The sequence below is a fragment of the Engraulis encrasicolus genome, chromosome 19 (genome assembly GCF_034702125.1).
Source record: "Engraulis encrasicolus isolate BLACKSEA-1 chromosome 19, IST_EnEncr_1.0, whole genome shotgun sequence".
Lineage (NCBI taxonomy): Eukaryota > Metazoa > Chordata > Actinopteri > Clupeiformes > Engraulidae > Engraulis > Engraulis encrasicolus.
Window position 1 is genome coordinate 35346159 of NC_085875.1, and position 19564 is coordinate 35365722.

General features: G+C 44.1%; 1 protein-coding gene across 1 annotated transcript in view; it reads right to left on the reverse strand.

Moving 5' to 3' along the window:
- Positions 1-516: 516 nt before the first annotated feature.
- Positions 517-19564, reverse strand: part of stxbp5b (syntaxin binding protein 5b (tomosyn)) — a 65815-nt gene continuing 46767 nt past the window's right edge. Inside the window, exons 10-17 of the mRNA XM_063223889.1 lie at positions 19007-19161; positions 18288-18360; positions 16745-16892; positions 14208-14275; positions 12337-12377; positions 10193-10413; positions 2418-2614; positions 517-646 (exon numbers count right to left, since the gene is read on the reverse strand). Of these exons, the coding sequence (XP_063079959.1) occupies positions 517-646; positions 2418-2614; positions 10193-10413; positions 12337-12377; positions 14208-14275; positions 16745-16892; positions 18288-18360; positions 19007-19161 (1033 nt within the window). The remainder of the gene's footprint in view (positions 647-2417; positions 2615-10192; positions 10414-12336; positions 12378-14207; positions 14276-16744; positions 16893-18287; positions 18361-19006; positions 19162-19564) is intronic.

Genomic DNA, 19564 nt, shown 5'->3' on the forward strand with positions numbered 1-19564 from the left:
AACATATTGCACATGTCTGCATACATTAACCTGGGGGGGATAGATGAAGCAAGTGAGAAGACATACGGAGAGTAGACGGGCATTTAGTGCAAGATCAAAGTTGTGTTCCGTTTTTGATGTTTCCTTGCAGTAATGTGCTACCATAATTTGATTATGCTTCAACCTATTTCTTGCTTGAAAGACTCTGCAACCTAAAATTCAATCCCACATCAGAAACCGCCACACTTGACCTGACATTTTTTTTCACCAGTGGTCTTCCAATTTCAATTGTAAATGCTGCTCATTTAAGGGAGGAAAAAAAACTCAACATCTACTGCCAACAAATCTCTTTCAAAGAGAACTTGGTGTGTGTACGTAAAAGTGTGTGTGTGTGTGTGTGTGTGTGTGTGTGTGTGTGTGTGTGTGTGTGTGTGTGTGTGTGTGTGTGTGTGTGTGTGTGTGTGTGTGTGTGTGTGTGTGTATGTGTGTGTGTGTGTGTGTGTGGTGTTAGATAGATAGATAGTAGGTAGTGCCGTCTTACAGGCCGTATGCTGAGTTGAGTGCGAGGCTGGTGATCTGCTGTGGAGGCTCCCCACTGACCCACAGCAGCTGTACCACCAGGTCCACCTGGTAGCCTGGAGACTGCTTCAGGGGGGAACAGCGCACCCTGCAGGAACACACAGGAAGTGCTCAGGACATCAGGACAAAACAAAACAAGGCGCACACACACACACGCACACGCACACGCACACGCACACGCACACGCACACGCACACGCACACACACCTCATCGACCAGCCAATTAGCAAGCCTGTTAAACGATAAGCCTGGTATTTAGCCATTTGAGCTCTTTTTCTAAGCTGTCAGCAATACAATAATAGAGTGTGTCCAACCAAAATGTTGATATTTGCTGCAGCCCGCATTATTTGACAAATTTGGGATTCACACTGTCGGCGAACAGAGAGAATGGTCTGAACATGACAGAAAGCAAGACAGAACACACACACACACACACACACACACACACACACACACACACACACACACACACACACACACACACACACACACACACACACACACACACACACACACACAATTCTTATTGACCAGCAAATTAGTGGGCCTGTTTAAGGTTTAAGATTATCATGAGAATTTTGCACACAACATGAAAGATGGTGGAAGCGTTTAGGCTGTGCCCCTTGATGACATTGATGACATTGTGGAGGCGTTCTCAGTTTGACCTATAAAAAAAGCTTGGGATTCCACGTGGGAAACATCATTAAGACCTAATGTGTAGATGCTAATGAGTAGCAGTGTATGTGTGTGTGTGTGTGTGTGTGTGTGTGTGTGTGTGTGTGTGTGTGTGTGTGTGTGTGTGTGTGTGTGTGTGTGTGTGTGTGTGTGTGTGTGTGTGTGTGTGTGTGTGTGTGTGTGTGTGTGATCTAATAATGTCTTCATATCAACCTCTGGGTATCATGCCATGTACTGTATATTAAATCGACATTAAGGCAGCACTGAACGATTCCCAATTATTACGCTAAACCAGTCAGTAACCTCTTCCTAGAGATCTGCACACACTACTATTCAATCGTAGAGCCAGTGTTCTATGTATAAGGGTAAAGAATACACAAAGTATCTGAATGTAAGGATTCTGTTCGCCCGAAATAAATATGTATTTATTCAAATCAAATGAACAAGATGCTCAAAGCTACAAAACTATAAATAGAGCAGCGAGTGAGCACTGAACTACCGGTGAATAGAATAAGCACTGAACACCTGCCTCATAAAAGCCAAAAATAGATTTACAGTGCACAATGGATCAGCTGATTTCCCCATGACCAATATAGTACTGAAGTGATGTGTACAATCTGGGACCTGTGATTGGCCAGAAGTGAATGACCTACTTGAGGTAGGGCATATTTTTTTTAACCTTTCTGATCCAATACTTTTGGAGGCGATAGTAAATTGATCTACTGCAGATATTGATGGACAAATGTAAATTGATCTACTAATCTCCTGATGGCCAATGTACGTAGAAATTTAGTCTAATAGTGCAGTCATCGGGCAGTCATCGGGCAGTCATGGATAAGCGGTTAGGAAGTCAGACTTGTAGCCCAAAGGTTGCCAGGTTGGTGGGGGGAGTAATTAACCAGTGCTTTCCCCCATCCTCCTCCGTGACTGAAGTACCCTGAGCATGGTACCGTCTCGCCGCACTGCTCCCTTGGGGCGCCATTAGGGGCTGCCCCCTTGTACGGGTGAGGCATCAATGCAATGTCGTTGTGTGCTGTGGAGTGCTGTGTCACAATAACAATGGAAGTTGGGCTTTCACTTTAATCTCTTGATGGCTAATGTATGTGGAAATGAAGTCTAATAGTGCAGCTATCAATAGGATCTAGAATATGAGCCTGGCCAGTGACAGCGTCCTGATGACATACTTGAGGCAGGGCACGTTGTCTCGGGGTCCGTCGGAGGAGTTGCTGCTGGTGGAGGGGTGCGTCTGGGCGGGGGGCAGGGCCGTCTGGGGGCTGGAGGCGGAGGCTCCTGGCGTGGACACGGACGGCGTACCCGCCTCCCCGGCCGCCTCTGGAGAGTCCACGTCGTTCAGCTCGCACGGCATTCGCACCTCCAGAAGCTGGACAAACACAGACATACGGAAACACAGCCACAGTCAGGCACGAAAGGCAAGTGTAGCCTAATGGTAGCCAGGCCGTGCCCTCCAAGTGACGCACCACCTTCAACTTTGCTACGAGTCAGGTCAAGAGCAATGCAAGTACTTTCTGAGCTCCCGAAAAATCGGGAACTCCTCCCACTTTGTCGGGAAGCAAACAACCATTAGCAAACCAAGGGAGGCAGGTCAACCATACCGTTTGGGAAATGCTAATTGTTATGCTCTTGGTCAGACCAAGTCTCGAAGAGATTTGAAAGTCGATGATAATCAGGCTAAATGTAGCCTAATGGTTGAGGAGTTTGGGAAAGTTGCAGGTTCGAGTCGAGTATCATCTATGGTCGAAGTTAGCCAGGCCTTGCCAGACAACCGGCTAATCAGCCAAAAGGGGAGGGACAAGGGAGGGGGATCACCTCTCCCACCAGTAATCGTTTTTCAATGTCATGAACAAATGTTAGCGATTAAATAAAATAGGACGTGTCTTTCAATACGCATATTTAAATTTCACCCCCCCCCACCCCCCTCAATTCGTCCACTCCAGACCGTCTGTACGATGGAAATTAGTACACGGATATGGTAAGACTGGGCTAGGTTGAATTGCCTTTGAGCAAGGCACCTGAACTCATACTTCTCCAGGAATTCGAGACGATTCGTCTAATGAATTGCTGAGAGGGGACCATTCGAACAAAACGTTGGACCATTCGTAGAAGGCATGGGGCGTTTCGTGCAGTACCTGCGGATCTTTCGTAGAAGACCTAAGGACGTTACGTTCAACCCATGCAGACCTTTCGTGTAACTGGGCAGACGTTTAGTGTAGTCTGCCTATTTTATTAGCCTATTATTTTTTATATTTTATCAAACTTGTGTGCCTACCACCACAATGCAATGAAAACAAAAATCGAACCATGTAGAAAGTGTGTGCGTGCGTCTCTATTTTTTTTATTATTTTTTTTTATTTTAGTTCAGGCTGCTTTTTTATCATTAGGCCTATTTTATAGCCTATTTTATAAATATACTATATCGTAACGGACTGCCTCTGGGGTTAATTTCAAATGGCGGGTGAGACTGTCAGGAAGCAAGCCGAGAGAGCAAGAGAGAGGGAACCATAAAGTGTGCCGAGAAGATCACCATTCGCAAGAATCGCTAAAGCCAGACATTGATGTGAGCTGTTCCAAATTGAGACCAAGCGCACAAGTCTGCAAACAAGGATTTTGCAAAAATGCACTACTAAAAATAAGAAAAGATATTCGTTGTGATGATCTGAGTTATTTCTAATGTGTTGATCACTGATTTGTATTCATTTTGGAAAGGTAACGGCAATCTTATTGCTGCCTTACTGGCGCCCATCTCATAACTTAAAACTACAGTCGGTTGTACCGCTACAATATCAACGAAATGTTTTAAAATGTAGGCCTACAACAGTAATGTAAAGGTAAGAGATAATTTATTGTCCACACGTGACTATAAGAAAATATTTTCCTATGGGCGAATAACACCCCCGATGCCGAAGGCGGAGTGCTGTTATTCCGCTTGGAAGGAAATATATTTTCCGTAGTCACGTGTGGACAATACATTATCCCGCTTATCCCTCCCGCTTTTACCAACATTAGAAAGCATACAAAGTTAACCAGTAGTTTATAGTAACAGGTTTATTGCCATTTTATAGCGTGCACAAAGAAAGATAGTTCGTGGAACGCTCATAATTTAAAAAGAAAGAAAGGAGTCGCACACTGGAGCTGAATGCAGAATCAAAAACTACTGTAACTGTAAACAAAGCCGAAAAAAGTAAATAAAACCGACAGACAGGGGACAAACATTTCGGGTCTAGCCCATCATCTTCCTTTTCTTCCTTTTCATTATACTGCTCTTGGAATTACGCACGGAGCGATACGCTTAGGATATGACATTGGCCGGACGCCACCCCACCATTACGCTCATAACAAGTAACAGAGTTTGGCTACTTTCTAACGTGTTACAGCCACATTGCGCTTCAAACTGTTTGCAGGCTGCCTCGTTCACTGCGCGATATCTACTAAACTCGGGTTCATAACAGGGTCATTTCTATCTGATCGGCGACAGTATTCCAGATAAAAGTATAGACAACCCAAGCACTGATGTGCGCCCTGACCATCATCATTAGCCTATCATCCTGCTACAGTCTGAACACTGTGCGCCGAATGGTTGGCTGGAGGAGGCAACGCTAGCCTAAAGAGCAGGCTACTTCACCCTTAAGGAAACTATCAACGGACTCCTCACTTGTTAAAACAATACTAGTGTTAATGAAAGATGTCACGACAGCGGCCGGCGGACAGTGACAGTTTGCTTTCTTGAAATAACAACACTTGGACAATAGTGTAGACTTGTGCGCTAAGCGCTGGGGTGGGGCAGGGGCTGCTGAACTGTCTACAAGCTGTCGTGCCGGGACGTAGGCAGTAGGTATCCATTGCGTGCGGCCGGCCGCTTTGGGAACTGTAGGTAAGTTGCATTTGGGTAGGCTATTGCGCGTGTTATAGTTGAATTAAGTAATCGACGAGCCAACGTCCGGCAGCAGTGACTGAGTGTGTAACTTAACTTAACTTTTGTAGGCTACTATCGTCCGAGTGTCTCCAGATTGTGATTCATTTATTCAAAGACGATAGCAGTTTACAGACGCTGCTGGCTGCATGGATATTGTGGGGTTTTTCCCTCCTAATTGTATTTTATGAAATTGTAAAAATAAAACTACCATAACCTTTACTCCTGTTGTCTGTCGTTCCTGAATCGTGGTCTATTTCACCTCTTACAATAGTGTCCAGTCCAGTGAATGATCCTGCATCCATGGCTAATTGGATAAAGCATACTAAGTGGACATGAAAGAAATGCGAAATTAAAACAACAGCGTGTCAATGCAAGCACTTTATTTATTTTTCCGGGGGCATGATTTTGTTGACAAGTACTTTTTTAACGACTTTAATGAAGATGTCGTGTAGACTGTTTGACGGCCCCTTCCATAGGACAGCATCCATCCATCTCTTCCTCATCTTTACGCGCAACGGTAATAATAACCATTACTTCTCTTGTAGACGTTGCGCGTAATATTTTATTCATTATGGACTTATTTCAAGCAGCATTCAACTGTCCACTCTGCGTGGCTTTGTTGAAAGGGTTGCCTTTGGGTGGATGACTTCCCCTGAACACGGCAGGTCATTTGCATGACAAGACTTCATGCCCATTAGCGAATACTTAATAATAATAATAATAATAATTGTATTTGTATAGCACTGTGTCATACAAGGCATGTAACTCAAAGTGCTTAACAAATGGGAAAAACATTGTTAGAGATAGATTTAAAAGGAGAGGAGAGATAGACTTTAACCCTTCAGGGGTGCCCTGGAAACGGCTGATAAATAAATTATGTAGAATGATATAATAGATATTTGACTAAATTGATAAGTTAATGCTGGTCAGTGGAATATTTCATCTGCTATCTACGCACAATAGCCTAAAGTAAATATAGGTAGCCCCAGTCAGCTGCAACTTCGAACCTAGGTCGTGTGACGTCTCCAAATGTGTTACTTTTCTAAGCTTGTGTGTTATCGGATGCGATGCCATGTTACGGCTTGTTGGTTTGGGGTGCCTTAATTTTAATTGAAAGGGTGTCTTGCCTAAAAAAAAGGTTGAGAAACACTGCAGGAAACAGTCTCTGCAACAGGGACAATGACAAAAGGGATGAATTGCTTGAGGAAATCAAAAGGGACAGAGCGAAGTTATGACAACAAATTGACGTGCACCATTATGCAAGGCTACATGTAGTTATGATGGGTTAACCACTCAGTTACCGTTGCATTAATAATATGTATGATAAAGATGACTTCAGCGCAGGATATCAGAAATAAACAAGACAGCGCAGATGGCTTTTAATTTTTAATATGGCCACATTATGCGTCAATACACCAATGCGTATTAGGCTATTTATCATGAAACCTCAAATCGGAAGTAGCCTTGTACCCAGCACTTTTCAAACCTTACTCGGGTTTATGGTAATTGTCCGGGCCAGCACTTTTGAAATCAAACGGACGCCTTGCCTGCATGACATGTCATTTGCATGATAAGAGCACGGACGATCATGGACATGCGATGGTAGCCTACACACATAGCCACACACGCACACAACACGGTTCAGTTCAACGTTTATTGTCCAGCAAGCGAGCAGCGCAGTACCAACTGATTTGCTCTGGAATCTCGAAATGAAAACCGACTTTTCTTGGGAAAAGTGTTGCAAGAACATTGAACTCATTTAGTAGGCATATCATTGTGCCAAGCGTGTCGCAATATTGTACTGTGGATGTGTGTTGGGAGGGCATTAACATTAGGCCTATGACAAAACATTATCGGGTAGGATTGAGGATAAATCTTACACGTTTCCTTATTAATGGAAAATTAATTCCATGCTAATTCCAAGTATTCAAGAACCTAAACAATATGCAATTGCTCCACAGTTCAAGGGTTAGGCTATGGATATTGACACCTTTCCTCCGCGATCGCGGATAGCCCCCACCTTTGCGCTTCTCATCTGGCTGTCACGATATGGAACGGGAAGAGACAGTTCAAGACAAGCGGCATGACCGCAATTGTCAATACAGTAGCCTAAAAAACTGTTAACTGTTCAGCGGTGTGTAGTCAAATTATCACAGCGGTGGTAGATGCTTTTATGAAGACCTGGAGGGCAAAAACCAACAGACACAATTGCTGAGTGTGTATGCAGTATTTGTAACGAATGATTCTCCTGCCAGGATAGCGTTGGACTACAGAATAACCCATTTACATGTTGAATGTTGAGAGGATGCATTTTGAAAAGTCGAAGACCTATTCACGAGGATATAATAGCTACCTTTCCTTGTCAATGTTCCATGCACTACAAAATATTCCAGAACCTCATCTGTGATAGGCTAAACACAATTTATCCAACAAGCTTGTGGATAATATTGCCACCTTTCCCCTCTCCTGCGGTAGCCAGTTGCCTTCTCAGAAGAAGCAATCTGAATCGGAAAGAGAGAGCACTGTTCAAGACCCGCGGCAAGACTGCAATTGTCATCTGGTTCGTGGTGTCAACCTTCAGCCAAAACGACGACAGACCCTTTTTTTTATAAGATAGACCTACCTTATTCGCAGCAGCCAAAATCAGTCAGACAATAAGTGCTTAACGAGTGTGCAGGGTAGCGAATGCTCTTCTATCAGGGTAAAGTTTGCAATTGGAGAGGGGTGATTGAAGGGCTAAATTAAGTCCGAAATCAAAATGATAAAAAAATACGGTCGATTTATTTACAATACCCTACATGACAGAAAGAAAACGTGTAGGGGGTCAACTGAAAATACCCATAAACTGAGGACTATAGGCAACGTCAAAGTAAAATACAAACACGACATCAAACAAAGCTTTTTTTTAATGCGGTACACTTCAAACTTCACAAAACCCACTGGTTAACAGCAGGTTTTACGCACACATTTCGAAGCGGTTAATCACAGATGCTGCTCTCTTCCTTGCTCTCCCTTGCACCCCAACGTACACTGGGTTTAATGCACCCTGCAATACTGGCAAACTATTATTCAATTACCATTGCATTTGTTCATGCAAAGACCTTTACGCGGCGGAGAGAGAACGCGCTCCTGTGCAGTGTTAACGTAGCGATTTAACCTCTCTCTCTCTCTCTCACCTCTCTCTCTCTCTCTCTCTCTCCCTCTCTCTCTCTCTCTCTCTCTCATCTCTCTCTCTCTCTCTCTCTCTCTCTCTCTCTCTCTCTCTCTCACCTCTCTCTCTCTCTCTCTCTCTCTCTCTCTCACCTCTCTCTCTCTCTCTCTCTCTCTCTCTCTCTCTCTCTCTCTCTACTGTAGCCATGGGCTTAACACAGGTGCATGGGTTCTGTAATGTTTTCAACACTGTTAGGACCTATATTGTTTTCTGACTCATGCGCGAACTATTTGTTGTCATTCAGAATCAGAAACATCAAAGTGTCGGGAGACAGCTTTCTCTTGTTGCTGGTGCTTCGCATCTAAAAAGTTAATGGAAAGTCAGAAAACTCGCTGCATGACAATGTGCTCAATGGTCAATAGCCTACTTCTAGATGCACTATAGTCTACAGCCTAGACGCGCGCTGCTCTGATTCAAAGCGAGCACAAGGGTCAATAGCCTACTTCTTGACACATTAAATCGCCCTGCTTTGATTCAAAGCGAGCAGGCTGTGCTTGGTCCCGCCTCTCTGCCCGCAGATGGGAGTAAAGTAACGGCGTAAAAGTGAAAAAAAAAGCTTCTCAAATATTGTCTAGATAATTGTCAAAAAATGTAAGGGCGTAAACGTAAATTGTCAAAAAATGTAAGGACGTGAAAAAAAAGCTTCTCAAATATTGTCTAGATATTTTGTCAAAAAATGTAAGGGCGTAAACGTAAATTGTCAAAAAATGTAACGACGGAAACGTTAAAAAAACAACAACATAGCCCTACCAGTTAAAATGAGTAAGTACATTTTATTTATAGATTTACATGTTTAAATCAACAAAAAACAAAACTTAACAGCTGATTTACATATTTAAATAAACAAAACCCTTAAAATGAGCATTAAAAAAGCTGATTTACATTTCTAATATAGGCAGGCTGAAGAAAACCCGTTAAAATGAGCATTAAAAAAGCTGATTTACATTTCTAATATAGGCAGACTGAAGGGACCTTTAGTTGAAACCTAAGGATCTTTAGTTCAATTTTAAGGACCTTTCGTTGGCTTTTGCGGTAGACGGACCATCCTCGACTAAAGATCCCCAGCCTTATACTAATGGTCCAACGTTTTGTTCGAATGGTCCCCTCTCACCAATTCATTCGACGAAAAGACCTGATACGTTCTCCAGGTATTCCAAGTACATGGTTAAGTAATAAACCTGGCTAAGTTGACCCAAAACTTGCTAAAAGATAGCCCACAGATCTGATTTCGGCATCCAGGCTGTTTTATTAGCTGATTTACTGCTACCTAAAGGTGAAAGGAAAACGTTGGATGTTCAATTTTCCTATTTTCCCTGACCCATGTCCCCAAAAATCAATTTCTCACATTGTTTACATTATTCAACCATAGCCTTGCGCTCCCAGATTTTTTTCACTTCGGGCCATGGGCGCAGCCATTTTCAGCAAAATAGCTGCAGAATTACGTCAGAAAGAAAATTGTTTTTGTGCGGCGGATAAATTCTACTTAGAACTGTTGCGCGAGTCTGCGATCCATCGAGGCTGAAAAGAGTTTGTCGCTAACACGGCTGTGGTGTCTGTGTGTTCTGAGCTCCTTCGGGTGGGAAGACATTAGTGGAGCGTAACTGTAGTGCCACCTGTGGTGCCATCTGTTACTGTAGGGTCAATAATACTAGTAAGCCAGATTCATGAAATACTTCCTAGGAGTTGTTACCACAAGCACACACAAAAACACACACACACACACACACACACACACACACACACACACACACACACACACACACACACACACACACACACACACACACACACACACACACACACACACACACACACACCTGCACTACTTCGGTCGTGACTTCCTGTTTGCTGAAGCGGTATATGATGAGGTGTGCGGAGACTCCGGCCACGCACAGAATGCGGCTCTCGGGGCACCAGGAGAGCGTCTGGATGGCGAAGGGGTCCTCGTCCACGATGTCCGTGCTGGGCTTCTCCTCCTTGCTGCGCGCCTTCTCAAACACCTTGGCCGTCTTCAGCTTGTACAGCACCTGCAGCATGACTACGGCAGGTGGAAACCAAGAGGTGGAACTTAGAACTTAGAACACACTAACCAAGAGGAGGAACTTAGAACACACTACTACAGCAGCAGGGAACCAAGAGGAGGAACTTAGAACAAGTTGAGAGTGGTGACGCAGAACTCACCCGCGAAGTTGGTTAAGGTATTCACATGTTTGTTTTGTTTATATGCTTCTGCGACACTGTATCGTAACAGTCATGCTGACAATGCACAATATCGGTTTTAATATGAATTCTGAACACCAATGAATTTAATGGGCAGAGAAAGATCAGACCATCTCCCACCCTCCACCCTCTTAGCTTTCGCCAGACTGTTTGACGGAGTCAACAGTCGGCTTCGCTCAGGCTAGCTATTCAGTGCCAGGAGAGTATTCTACGTACATTAGATGTAAATATAACAAAGACCAAACATTTTCAGTTGAAGTAGTGGGTCATTTGACACAAATAAAAAGACTACCCACCTCGATTAAAGAAAACAATGATTTTGATATTTAAAAAATGTTGACTATTTAACACATTGACTCCCAAACCACTGGAAAACCCGTTTTTACTTCCCATGCGTTGGCTCCCAAAACTGGAAAACCCGTTTTTGAGTTTTTATTGCATATTTCATAACTAGACACTTAAATGCTTATTGTGTGTGATTTTGGGAGCTCTGTGATAAGTAGAACAGACATAGATGACAGTCAAAAGTTTGTGTCATCATCTGGACATTTTAATCACAACTCCAGGATCGGCGCCAACCCAAAAATATTTTTCATAACTGTAGCCTACTGTATGGAACTGTTGGTCTGCGTCGGTTACGTCACTGTTGCGCCCTTTCCCCTCTCTGTGTAGCCTACACAAGTGTCTGCGATGCTGTCATCTTTATAAACACAAGGATCGTGCTTGTATGTTGTTTCCTTAGTGCTACAGTAGGCTACAGTCAGCGTCCACTCTATGGCGCTTTATAATATGCTTCTGTAATTAGCGTACAGAAGACAACACTTTCACTTCGACTGAACACACTTAGAGAATAATGCAAACCTTGGCCAGATCCTACTGCCCTACACATTGTGAACTGTGATTGGATTATTACCCTTACCTCGGATTTGATCGGCAATCAAAGAGATCAGAAGAGATTCTTCATTTTGTTCTTTTATTACCCCCATGATGAAATTGACGCCGTAGTGAACAGGAGAAGCTGGCTGCTACTGTCGGTGAAGCTAGCATTGCTATGTAAACAGTAGCACGCATGCATCGCACAGCACTGCTGTTTCCCCACAGGATCGGAGACATTAATGCATCCGATTAACGGATTTTGTTGTTGACGTTGAACTAGATGCCTTTAGTGACGTGTTTTTGAATATGTTTTGCCTACTGCGTGTGGTGGTGTGACTACGACCCGTTTCGTGTGGTGTGTGCAAAGATTAGTTGTGCAGGAACAGACTGTACACAAGGAACTGAAACGTACTTCCGGCGAAAATGCGCTTGGTTGGTTGATACATTTGGAGGGGGAGGTGGCAAAGCAGGAGAGATGTGTCTAGTGGTCTCCGTGAAAAAGCGCAAGATTCATTTCATAACAAGAAGAAGCGCCAGATTCTGAAACGGCGCATGATTGACAAAAGCCTCGATATCTCCATTCCATAGTGATTTGGGCAGATACCGGCCTTGGTTTAACTCACGATAGCTCGGCAATAAAAGCACGTAGAAACATGCGTTTTTCACGCACTAAGAGGTGAAAGGCTCACCTTTCAAATGAGCCATAGCATGTTTCGGTGGCCCAATCACATAATATGCTATGACTGTACAAAAAACACCTAAAAAGGGTTTAGAACGTTGGGAGTCTACGACATGATTCTGAAAACACCGCTGGTAGTCAATGTGTTAATGAAGGGCGCTTGTGTGTCAGTCTTGTCATACTCACTTGCTGAAGCATCCCAAAACTTGATGGAGCCGTCAGCATGTCTGTAGAGGACGGAGACAGAGGACAAACACAAAGAGGAGTTAGTCACCAACGGCACACAAGCCTATCAGCTGGCATTGGGGGCGAGCAGGGCATTTGCCCCGGGGCCCAGGGCCCTCCTATATTAGTGGTGGGGGCCCTATTGTCACCATGACAGGCTGTATGAGGGGCCCTATGAGTGTCTTGCCATGGGGCCCTGTGTGAGCTTGTTCCGCCACTGCACACAAGCCTATCAGCTGGCCTGCATGACAGCAATATTGAGAAACATGAGAGACACACTGTACAGTACGTAGCACACCGCTCTCGCCCATGGAGGACAGCTGTTATTATCCACAGTATGTATGACAGCAATATTGAGAAACATGAGAGACACACCGTACGTAGCACACTGCTCTCGCCCATGAACAGCTGTTATTATCTACAGTTACAACTGCTGATGACAGATCCTATTGAACATCTATTACAGGCCGCCCAGCGATAGGGATAATATTTCACCATCCGTCATCTCTCTGCATGGCTGATGTGATGGCCTACTAGTGGACCACTGCTTGCACAGCCATGTCGGGAAACATACAGTACAATCAGGGTTGGACTGGGGGAGAAACAGGGCCGGGCACTTTGGGCTTAAAGGGGCACCTCATAATTAGTGGCGCAGAACTGACTAACCAGTGGGCCCCGCACCCTCGTGGGCCCCTATTTTCAGAAATGTAAAAAAAAATAAAATAATAATAATCATTACATTTTTTTTTTATTTTTTACATTTTTGAAAATAGGGGCCCACAAGGTTGATCGGCCCACCAGGAAGTGCCCGCTATGCCAGATGGCCAGTCCAGCCCTGTGTACAGTAAGCAGGAACCACAAGCCTCTCTCTTTCCTGAACACAGAACACTGCTCATGCCAGGAGGGGGACTGGTGTCGTAAAAAGGGAGGAAGAGGAGAGTCTTGCTTTGGGTCAGTTGTTCAGAAATGGACGCAAGAAATTCAAGTCGGCAAGATTTGGTCATCCCTAACAAGTACATACGCCGCCAGGTATAAAGCCAGGCATACAGTACACTGAACGATATTTTCACAGGGGTTCCTGTGGATGAAGCAGCTATTTTTGCAGGGAATTCAGCTCCTGCTCACACTTTTATGAGGGAATCACAGGGATTTCACACGTCACAACTTCCGTCCTCACTCTATACCCGCCGACGGTCGGATGCGAGCGGAATACTCACACTGTACGACACGACAGGCTTGTTTTGTGGAACTGCAGATGACATAAACACGAAAGAGAAACCCGCGCCTGAGGTGGAAGTGAGGATGTGCTCAAGAGCAAATCGCACTGCCCTGGCAATTTGTGCCTTTTTGTGCATCGGTAGTGTCACATTGGGTCGTAGCACTGCTTAAACTGTGCGAATCACTCATGAGGGGTGACCAGGAATTAAATCGGTTTTTGATTTTCTTGCGACCACACGATTTCAGATCGCAAGCTGGTTGTGAGGTGAAATTGCTTGTTGTTACTCCACGAGGTGAAACACACGATTGACCTCCAATTGAGCAAGAAATCAGCCTGTTTCCCAAAAAGTCGTGCGGCTGACCAATAGTGGCAAAATCGGGCCAAAAAACAGCACAGAGTATGCCCGTCATTATGTAGGCCATCAGTAGGCTGCTTGCTGTGAATGACAGTCAAAAAAATCTCACTGAGGCTCACTGATTGATGTGATCTTTAAAAAAATCCTTCCTGATATTGGCTACACCAATGTGTTCCAACGCCTTTAACGCAAGGGGCTGGTGGTGGAGAAAAGAGGCATAAATAGGAAACAGCAGTTATACTTAAGTACGTAACTCACCCTGTGATGATGATCTCTGGGTAGCTTTGGGTCCCCTGGCCCCAGTTTCCACCGCTTATGGGCCATTCCTGTCACAGGGAAACAAATTAAAAACCGTAAATTCACACCGCTTGACATATTCATTCACATGTTAAAGTGCCAAGTAGCTACATAGTTCACTAACAACTTGTATTGCATTGTATTGATTGCATTGTGTACACCTGAAGATTGGTAAAAATAAGAATGAAATGCAGCAGTTTCATGGGCTGTGTTTTGGAATTACAGAGGCAAAATTCAAATTCATCCACTTACAAAAATTGAAAAGCAACAAGTCGTAACAGTAGCTTGGCATGAGGAACTTTGAGAGAGGAGATATTAATTATACTTTTCAGCTTTCAAAACGCTTGCGAAAAATCCTCTCTCGCATAATACAGGATGGCTTTGGTTGAAAAACCTTTATTCTTAACACACCTACTGTATGCGGTTTGTGCATGTTCCTAAAGTGCAACAACGGCAGAGTCCAGAAAAAAACATCACTCTCACCAACACTCATGTAGTAATAACAAGCATTTATTTGAAAGGTAGAAGACTCAAGGTTTCCAGTGGTGCCACTTTTTTAGGCCAAACACGCACAGACTGCCAGGCACGGGTTTGGAACACATGTAAAAGTCCCTCAGGAGGGACCACAGCGCTTACCTCCATACCGTGCAGCTATCAGAAACAACAGCAAAGCCCTCACCAACACAACCAACACTCATTGTCCTCCAATGACCATTTCATATTCTCTGTCCACTGTTTTCGCACAGAACAGGGGAAAAAGGCCTTTATGTTTTCTGCTCCTACCTCGTGGAACAAATTACAAAAGGCCTTGAAACTAACAGAATGGATTCCATTGAGCGAACACTTGAGACGGAGTCCCTGATTTGTAATTGTTTTAATTGAATTGTTATCGTTTTATTTATTTATTTATTTATTTTTACTTAGTATTTGTTATTTTAATGCAACTGAAATTTTAATTTTGTAACTTGTGCTGCCACTTGTGGCCAGGACACCCTTGTAAAGAAGATTTTGAATCACAACGTGTATTTTCTTTGTAAAATAAAGCCCAAAAAATTTAAAAAATAAAATAAATAAACATTGCAACAACTGTACGTGTTCTCCCAACCTACTGTACATGATGGCCAATGCACTCGTGCAGGCCAAAGCCCAGAGTGTGAGCCAAGTGAGGAGGGGAGGAGGAGCATATGGGAGGAGGAGGAGGAGGAGGAGGAGGAGGAGCATATAGGAGGAGGAGGAGGAGGAGGGGAGGAGGAGGAGGGGGAGGAGGAGGAGGATATGGGAGGAGGAGGAGGAGGAGGAGGAGCATATAGGAGGAGGAGGAGGAGGAGGAGCATATGGGAGGAGGAGGAGGAGGATATGGGAGGAGGAGGAGGAGGAGGAGCATATAGGAGGAGGAGGAGGAGGAGGAGGAGGAGGAGGAGGAGCATATGGGAGGAGGAGGAGGAGGATATGGGAGGAGGAGGAGGAGCATATGGGAGGAGGAGGAGGAGGATATGGGAGGAGGAGGAGGAGGAGGAGGAGGAGGAGGAGGACTCCCCTGGAGCAGGAGTAGCACCTCGCCTCCCCCTCACCACCCCCTCGCCCTCGGTCAGGAGAGGTGTGAGGTTGTGAGGTCAGCGCAACACATCCAAGACACCCTGCCCCGCTAACAGGAGAGAGAGTGGCGCAGTGCCCTGGTCACACAGCAGCTCATCGGCAAACACTAACGACGGTCTACTTTAACATCAAGCTCAACCATCCGACTATGAACCATCCAAATATGGCTATACTGTTAAACTAGGCAATGTGCACAGTGTGTACATAGAGAAAAAATCTTATGTCTTCTCATATTTTTCCAGGGCTTAACTACTGTACATATGAGCAATCTCCTGAAACGAGGTGGACTGTTCCTTTAACATCAAGCTCAACCACCCAACCCCAATGTATTGCGGGGAAAAAAACGAAATTAAACAGCCATTCGGAGTGAAAGTTGAGGGAGCAGATGCTGCAGTGCAGAGTGTCTCTCTGGCTCACAAACTAAAAAAAAACACACACATACACACTGTGCACATACGGTCTGGATGAGGATTAGGATAAAAGCCGGATTAAATCTCCCTTTCAAATGGGATTAAGATGAACCGTACACAGAAAAGGGCCATTAGATAGCTTTGATCATGAAGCGCTTTTGTGCACACTGAACAACGATTATGTCACTTAGGGTAAGTAAACACTGCTCTTAGAAACGGGACCGCTTTTGCATTCGTTGGTTAAGTCCCACTACAAAACGCTAAATTTAGAATCTGCAATAGCTGTGTGCATTGTAGAAAGCCTTTATGATTAACACAAATGAATAAGCAATAAGTCCAAGGCAATTATCTTCCTGTCAGTTTATTACGGCGATCTGTTTTGACACGTCTGTAAATAATGCTTGAAGTGAACACTAGACAGCAGAGCGACAGAATAATAAGCAAAATCCCCAGCTATAGTGGAGTAGACGGCTGAGGATTATGGGAACACACCTTTTTACTGTAGCCCTGCCTCTTCTGTCGGGAGCCTACGGAGTAGAAAGCCGGGATCAGCTCTGCCGGGCAGTCAGCAAAATACTCGCAGCACGTCACAGGGGACTCGTGTAGGGTCAGCGGGTACGGGTTCTCAAAGATGGGATACCTACGCACAGCAAAGCAAAAAACAGAGCCAGGGAGAAAAACAATCTTGCAATCCTTTCGCATTAAGCTGTTGTTGTTGGAGAGTCACCATTTGTGGCTTTATTAGTGTCATTTTCCTTAATGGTCTAGAAGTGCTAGAAGTATTTCAATTGCTTTCACTTAAATGTGTTAAGACATAACCCCTGTTTTGTGTTTGTTGTTAGCACAATGGCAATGGCCGAGTCGTAATGTACTACTACTACCGTAAAGTCTCTGTGTGTAATGTTGTGTTATGGTAGTGTTATGGTCTTCTCAATGAATACTCAAGTGTTCCACTGGTTGAGAGGTGCACATTGCGAGGCGCATCATTTCCATGAGCAGTTGGCATGCAATTAGTGGTGTCAACAATGATCGATTCGGCGATCCGAATCGATCCGGGGCATGGACAATCCAGATCCAGATCCGGCAAGTTCCAGAATCAATACGGCAATTTTTTTAAGTTTCAATTACTTCCATGGATATTTCGGGAGCAAATGAATGTTAAATTAAATAAAAACACTTCAAAACATTGCAAGACTGATACAGAAAACAGCCAATAAATTGTTGCTCAGTATCTGACTACTTGTATTTCCTCATCATGGCTGAACATTTGCTTTGCGTTCAGTAGAAATGTAATGCATTGCAATGCATTGTAGAATTGAATCGAATCGGATTGGATCTAATAGAATCGAATCGAATCGAATCGGATCTACTACCTCCCGAATCGTGATCGAATCGGATCGTGAGGGCAGTGCCGATCCACACCACTACATACAATACAGACATTTTTTTTTAATTTGCAAACTATCACATTCGCAATTACAACGCAATCATTGAACTGAAGTTGTGAAATAAGCTTATGTCCAGAAATGGTGCAGTATTGACAAACATCTTCTAGTAGAGTAAGATACATCAAGCCTGTACATTTCCTGAACACGTCTCCCTTTAGGAGACCTTTGGAGACTTTTGGTTGAGAATATAATGGAGTTCCCTTTGTACTGTAGATGGCGCTAGCACACATCTTATGCAAGCTGTCACCAAACGCCATGGAAAGAGAAGAAGAAGGAGGGGACAATGCCCCCTCAGGAGACCAAACTTGAGCACACTCCTTTGCATTGGTTAGGTGGGGTTTGGGGTGCCTTGCTCTACTAAAAGACTTTTGTTATCGCTGTAGCCCCATAATGCACGCCGTACCATCTGAGGCACGCTGTAATAGTCATTGAAAGGTTAATTACCATAGTACTACTCTACTATGACATAACACAGGGCCTTTAATAATGCACTACGACTCGGTCATTGCCATTCTAGTAACAACAAATATATAATGCCTTGTCTTAACGGGTTAAGTGTTAAGTGAACAGTGTGCTGGTTGCCCCACCCTATCTGTGCCAGGTCTATCACCACCAGGTCCTTCTCCAGCAGGATGACCACCGCATAGGGCTCCTGGAAGTCTGTGGAAACAATACACACACAGAGGTGGAGACATAAACAGCTATTAGTCTGAGTTCAAATTTTAATTTTAATTTAGTGGACCTACTGTTTTACTAAGTTTTAAATGATTTCAACATGTCTGTGACACTCTCAGTAGGCACATGTTTACTTCCAGGAGGAAGTAAAAAGACGTTTGTTTTGATACGAGTTGTCATGTTTGTTGCAACACATGTCTCGTGATCTTTATGGATCTGCACCAAAACGTTAACACGCATGATCGTTCTACACTAAAAAGCGCATGGAGCTTGTGCATACATTTGTGTTTTTGTTGTTGTGTCTTTTTTGCTTAGTTTAGGGGTTTTGGTTGTTGTTGTTGTTTTTTTGTTAAATGCAGTCCTTAATGGTCTGCAGTGTTTGTGTTTGTATTGTTATTCTGTCTGTATGTGTTCCTTTTTAATCAGGTTGAGACATCTTGTTTGATTGTATTGTATTTTTGTATTATGGGAAAACTCTTAAATAAAGTGTTCAAAAAAAAGAAAACACATGATCTTCTGCTGGACAGATACCACATTTTGCTTGCCTATATTTTACACAGTATATGAACCGAATAATGACAAAATACTGTATTAAATCTGATTCTGCTTGAGGTGGTTGAGTCTAGCTCACCATTGGGGTAGGGCGTTTCACACAGTGTGAGGAAGTCCACTATGGGGTAGTCCATCTCCAGCACGGCTGTGCTCTTCCCGTGCATCACAGTCAAACAGGCCCGTCTTCCCTGCGTGTCGTAGGACAGGCCCCCGGACAGCACCATGAAGGGGTCCCTGTGGACGCAGACAGACGGAGATGGAGACACACACACACACACACACACACACGCACACACACACACACACACACACACACACACACACACACACACACACACACACACACACACGCACGCACGCACGCACACACACACACGCAACAGCACACACACACGCACGCACGCGCGCACGCGCACACACGTACACACACACACACACACATCAACATACGTATGGTATATTCATTGTGACAGGTGACAGCCATTGGCTATTTGCAACTGTCACCACAAAGGACAACGAGACCGCTGCTCAATCGGCTGTGTTTTTGAAAATGTGAAACTGAAACACAAACAAAAACCTAGCCATGAAAGATGGAAATGATTCAATAAATCAAACGTAATTGCAAACTGACAATGCA